The sequence below is a fragment of the Chenopodium album genome, chromosome 17 (assembly GCF_948465745.1).
Source record: "Chenopodium album chromosome 17, dcCheAlbu1.1, whole genome shotgun sequence".
Lineage (NCBI taxonomy): Eukaryota > Viridiplantae > Streptophyta > Magnoliopsida > Caryophyllales > Amaranthaceae > Chenopodium > Chenopodium album.
This window is the reverse complement of record NC_137850.1, coordinates 43,466,171-43,472,480: the sequence shown is the minus strand read 5'-3', so window position 1 is coordinate 43,472,480 and position 6,310 is coordinate 43,466,171. Positions and strand designations below refer to the sequence as shown.

Below are 6,310 nucleotides of genomic sequence, written 5' to 3'. Positions count from 1 at the left end.
ATATATGGACATAATAAATAATGAGTTTAATGGAGGGAAAAAATTGATCTAATACCCTAGAATTTTGTTGACAATAAAAATAAAACGTTTTTTTTAGGAAAAAAAAAACTTGCATGAAAATTGAGAACATTTATATTTTATCAATTACCTTCAAAATCTTCAATAGACAAGTCTAGCAAGGGCGGAGCCAAGGGGGGGCTGGTGGAGGCCCGGCCCCCCTAGCCCAACTGCTAGCTATTTTTTTTAACAAAGCTGGCCTCCTTATTATTAGTATAAATATTAAACTCTTACACTATTACCACCTTACTTGTCATAGCCCAATGGTAGAGTCACTATAATTGCATTGTAGGCTTGAGCACAGGGTTCAATTCCTGGCAATACAAGCTTTATCATTTAATTTTTTTTTTTTTTTTAATTTTACCTATTTCTAATCCAATCATTCCTTTATTATTTTTTTTTTAATAGTTTGGCTTTTAATCCAATCTTTCTTTTATTAATTTTTTTTTTTTGATATACTTTGACACTTAATCCACTTATTAACATTTCCTACAAATTATACCATTTGATACTTATCCTATATATAAAGTGAAAGGGCCTTTTGGGTGATAAATTTCACTATCCCCAAATTACCCTTCTCAAGTTGCAAAATTACCTTTTTTTTTATTTTTTTATTTTTAACAATTACAGTTAAAATTTCAGAATTATTTTTTTCTAAAAAAATCCTATCATAACTACCCAATAATAACCGCTCCCTCTCTTCCACATAAATTTACATATTCAACTGTTCTCTCTCCCCATAAAATATAAAACCACTACTGAATCGATTATTTTTTTTCATCTAATTTCTTATATTGTACACGCATAGCGTGTATCTCTTAACTTGTAATAATAATTAGTAAAAGTTATAATATATGGTTTATGTTATATAGGGAGTAGAATCATACAATTCAACCTACTTCCACCGTTTTTTTTATAATTGTAGCGTATTAAATTTTATACTATTTTACACACTTTTATTTTTATTTATTGTTTTACCATTTTTTGTGATTTGTACATTGGGAAACAATAGTCATGTAAGACGACGTTAGAATTGTCTTGATATTTACTTTTTAACAATCAATTTTATATAATTTTATTAATATATAAGGTAACATATTAACGATATATAAGATACATTATTGACAATCATGAAATTCCTAGCGTAGTAATTTTTTTCTATAAAAATTTAATTTTATATATTAGTCAAAATTTATGGTCAAAGCTGATTTATAATAGTCTTAGAGTAAATTTTTTGATGTGAAAAAAATGTAGGAGATACAATACGAGTACCGTACTATTTTGTTTAATATAAACCTCAACCCCTCTGAGTGTTAATTCCTGGCTTCGCCCCTGAAGTCTAGTGTAGAGACATTAACACCAAGGCTATTGATTGAGAAGAATTCTTAGAGTAAATATGATCATATATATAGTGTTTAATTTCATCCAAAAGAAAAAAGTATAGTTGTAAATAGTATTTTAGTTTGGTAATTATATTCTTATTATCTTATATAGAAGATTACTTACCTCAATATGAGATTTCCTTTCTTTGCATCATTTTTTACTAAAACTTAAAAAAAAAAAATCTAGATAAAGCAATTTGATAACCACAATTTTTTGTATGCTGCCTGATGTACCGTGCGACAGGGGTTACTTAAGTTACTCGGCCATGGGTTACTTGAGTTTTCGGGATTACTCGAGTTGCTGGGATTACTCAAGTTACTCAGTCAGGGGTTACTTGATTAACTGTAATCCTGACCGAGTAACCCCTCGAGTAATCCATGACTGAACCCCTCGAGTAACCCCTGACCGAACGATTAACCCTTGACTGAGTAACCCCTTAATTAACTCATGACTAAACCCTCAAGTAACCCCTGATTGAGTAACCCCTCAAGTAACCCCTGGCTGAACCCTCAAGTAACCCCTAACTGAACCCTCAAATAGTAGCCCCTAACCGAACTCTTTAAGGAACCCCTAACCGAATTACTCAAGTAACCCCTGACCGAATTACTCGAGTAACCTTGACTGAACTCCTTAAATATCCCCTAACCGAGTAACTCGAGTAACCCTTAACCGAGTAACTCAAGTAACCCCTGACCGAGTAACCCCTCAAATAACCTTGATCGAGTGAACCCTGTCTGAACCCCTCAAGTAACCCCCGACCGAGTAACTCAAGTAACTCCTGACTGAATAACTCGGGTAACCCCTAACAAAATAACTCGGGTAACCCTTGCCACACGGTGTGGCCTGCTGCACCAAAAAGTTGTTGTATGATAACTGTTGACATTGAAATTTTGTTAATTTTGAGGTGTCAGATTTATGTATTTAAATAGATAGTATAAAAAATTATGAGATATTTATCTTTAAAATCTCGTAGAATATATGATTATTATTTTGTTAACTACTCTATAACTCTTTATTTAAAGAGGGTTTTTAGGTTTAATTAGGCTCAAATGGAATAAGTCACAAAACTTCATCTCCTCCCTACAACCAAACATTGTAGGTATAATCCGAATAAGTTGATGGTAAATCAAACCCTAGAGAGAGGATTCAAGAGATCTACGAGAGTTGTATTCCTATAAATTATCAATGAAATAATTGTTCCCGTATATTTTCTACCTCTTTATTTGTATATTGCAAGATTGAAATTTTATGTTTTACAAATTGGCATGTTCGGTGGGACAATTTTCGCTCTTCATGTACGCTCTTCAAGTTTCAAAACTCGTAGTTTTAATGGGGGCATGCCAAATTTGCTTTTAAATTCTACAAGAAAATTTCGAGACCGAGTTGCATCCGATGTCAAGTCTCCACAACAGGTCTCTCGGAGGCATTTGTTGACAACAAAATTTTGTTAATATTTAGGTGTCAGATTTATGTAAATAAAGAGATAATATCAAAAAATATGAAATATTTGTCTTTAGATTCTCGTAGAATACATGATTATTATCTTGTTAACTACACTACGACTTTATAATTAAAGAGGGTTGTTTCTATAGTTTAAATAGGCTCAGATGGAATAAGTTACAGAACCCCATCTCCTCCCTACAACCAACATTGTAGGTGTAAATCAAACCCTTTGGAGAGAGGAATTGAATCAAGAGATCTACAAGAGCTGTATTCCCATAAATTATCAATGAAATAATTGTTCCCTTATATTTTCTACCTCTTTATTTGTATACCGTAGGTTTGAAATTTTATGTTTTAGTGTGGTATTGTTATAGTTTTTATTTTTCTGATTAATAAATATATAGCTAGTGATTGTTGTTTATCATGTAGCTATTGATTATCAATATATTTTAATGTACTATCCAGTCAATAGTTTCATGATCGAGTTATGGAGTAATTTTGATGTACTGTAATAATTAGTGTAGGACATGAAAATTTATGTAGACATTAAATACTTTTTTTTTTTTTTTTTTTTGTTTTAAAAACTGCAAAGCCAGTTTTGGAATATTAGCATCAATGATGACATAATTGACTATTGACACCCAAAAAAACACAAATGCACTACTACTCCCGTAAATAAAGGAAAAAAAACGTACAAACATTTGGCAGCTTTAATTCAGTAACATCTTTGAAAAATGTAACACCTTACCTTATAATACTCCACAATTAAACACCATTTCCATTTTCATTTCTAAACTTCTGTTAAAAATAACAAATTTCTGTAGCTGGGATCAATGAAGAAAAGGAGAAGAGAAGAAGGGAGTAATAAAGATAAAAATTTTAAGAAGATAAATCCCAAGAAATTCTTCAAAATTATCCTCCCTAAAATTCTCCAATCCAAAACCCTGGTAAGTACTTCTTCTTCAATTCTTCTTTTTTTTTTTTTTTTTTTTTCTTTTTCAAATAATTTTTTTGCATGATTTATGGGGGTTTTTTTTTTGAGGCATGCATGATTTATGGTTGATAACTTGACATAATTCTTTTCTTTTTTTGGTATAATTGATTTATGACATGATAATTATATATAGCTGGCAAGGTACTCGATCTGGTCCATTTAGTTAGAGGTAATTAACATGGAATTGGCTTAAAATAACAAGATGTAATTACGTTGATAATTTTCAATTTTTCATAATTATTGAGACCAAATGCTCCATCTTGTATGGAATGTTAAATATGCATCACATCTTACACATAGTATGTTGTCAAAAAAAAAAAAAAAAAAAAAAAAAAAAAAAACTTACAAATAGTATGTGAAAATTTATAGAGCAGTCCTGAAGAGTGGTACGGCTAGATAAAGCGTCGTATCGGATTGGAACCTCGCTCACATATATAGTTGCCCCCAAGTTCGTTAGAGACTAGGTAAAGGTCCACCCTCAAGTTGCCCCCAACGAGGATCTCACTAGACCAAATATTACTTGTTAGTCCGAGATAATGTGACATAAGTATTAAAGTATGAGTAGAATAGAAATCTTTATACGTAGTAATCTTTTGCGGTTCACTGTGGAAAAATATTATTTGTCCTGCTTTCATGATGATTTTCTCCGGAGGATCTAGGAGAGTCCCTCCATCTCCCCCATGGCCCCATGTGACGCAGTGACGGAGGAACCTCATCCCCCCTCTTGTAAGTTGTAATAGGAGGGAGCTCCATAAAAAAATGATGATTTTCTCCAATTTATGTTGGACACACCCACATTAGGTGTCCAATTGTTCGACTTGGCTATTTTGTGAGAAATTTAATTAATTTTGACTTAAAGTGAAGTGTCTAAATATCCCTAGTCATCATATCGGAATGATAAATATCCATAATTGATTCTAATTGAAGAGTTTGAGTAACATTATTTACGGCCACTTGTATAAATGTACAAATTACAAAATAAAAACAGAGTAAGGCTAACAATTTATTCAGTTGAAGACCAAGTTTGTCAGTTCATCAGATGCTAGATAACAGTGATTATTGAGCATATTGAGTGTAACTAACTTAATTTGTCGAATGAGAACGAAATTGACGACTGACGTCTTTTCGGTGGATTGGAGTATTTATAATTGTAATTCTGTTCTTCTTTCTGTAATGCATATCATACTCCATAGTACAAAATATACTTGTATATGATATGATTTGGTTTTTTGACAGAGTATTCCCAATGCATTTGCAAAGAAGTTTAGCTCTCGGCTTCCAACAAATGCCACACTTACAATCCGAACTGGTCTTTCGTGGAAGATTGCACTCGAAAAGGTTGATAACAAGCTTTGCTTTACTAAAGGATGGGCAAATTTTATGGAACAGAATGCTGTAGTATATGGTTACTTCCTGGAGTTCGAGTATCAAGGAAATAAACATTTCAAAGTTTACATATTCGATTTATCTTGTAGTGAGATTGACTATCCTACCAAATATGATCAATATGCCAAGCATAAGTTTCCTCATAATCGAGGTCATGGTGCCAATGTTAAGGAAAAGGTTGTAGAGGACGACGGAGATGAAGCAGAAAAGAGTATACACAGGAATGGCAAAGTATTGGAGCGTAACAGCAACAGCAAGAGCCCCTCATTCACCATTACAGTGCAAAAATCTCACATCTCGGACAAGTGCGGCTATTTGGTGAGCCTTCAAGCTTATGTTATACTTAGCTTCATATTGAGTACTAAATCGCATGCTATCATGAATTAACACTACCTTATATAGTTGTCATGTTGATGCATTAGCCTGCGCAACGCACTAGTCCAATTTACTCTTATATGTTGTATCAACGTTTGTCACGTTGATGCAATAACCTGCATAATAGTTCAATTTACGCTTATATGTTATATCAACGTGGCTATTATTTTCAGCACGGTGACATTATGTTCTCACCCATTTTTCTCAGCAATTTCCCCTGGGGTTTAGTGACAAACACATGGAGAACTCGTACGAATCTGTCACTTTACAAACGGGGGATGGAAGGGAGTGGCATTTAAAATGCTATGTTTATGAGAAACTTCTGCGTTTGAGGGGGCTAGATTGGAAGGAATTCATGCAAGAAAACCATTGGGATGAACATAAAGGAGAGGAGTACACATTCGTGTTGGTGGACAAGACAAGTAGCAATGTTACGTTTAAAGTGATTAAAGAATAGATTACTTTGTCTAATCTTATGCTAGCTTATACATTTTGATCGTAGTTAGATGTTTGTAATTTATGAAGTAGCTAGCATTATTATTATACCCTTGCTATTGGCTTGCGTGACATGTGTGATAAAGTTATAAGAAAAAGAATGTTGGAAAGCGTGGAGAGAATGAGAGAAACTAAAAAACTTGATTATATATTACAAAAGAATAATTCTAATACAAT

At 32.8% G+C, this 6,310-nt stretch overlaps 1 protein-coding gene across 1 annotated transcript; it reads left to right on the top strand.

Moving 5' to 3' along the window:
* Window positions 1-2,705: 2,705 nt before the first annotated feature.
* LOC145589078 (putative B3 domain-containing protein Os03g0621600) lies at window positions 2,706-6,095 on the top strand. The gene is made up of 4 exons (XM_081645645.1): window positions 2,706-2,852; window positions 3,708-3,830; window positions 5,114-5,581; window positions 5,847-6,095. Exons 1-4 carry the CDS (start codon window positions 2,706-2,708, stop codon window positions 6,093-6,095), a joined length of 987 nt encoding a protein of 328 aa, XP_081501771.1.
* The last annotated feature ends 215 nt before the right edge of the window (window positions 6,096-6,310 follow it).

What these genes read in the sequence shown, in the direction of transcription:
- LOC145589078 (XM_081645645.1), top strand. Translation starts at nt 2,706, where the DNA reads ATGTTCGGTGGGACAATTTTCGCTCTTCATGTACGCTCTTCAAGTTTC. An exon ending in ATGTCAAGTCTCCACAACAG is followed by an intron (nt 2,853 to 3,707) that starts GTCTCTCGGAGG and finishes AAATTTCTGTAG; the next exon opens with CTGGGATCAATGAAGAAAAG. An exon ending in TTCTCCAATCCAAAACCCTG is followed by an intron (nt 3,831 to 5,113) that starts GTAAGTACTTCT and finishes GTTTTTTGACAG; the next exon opens with AGTATTCCCAATGCATTTGC.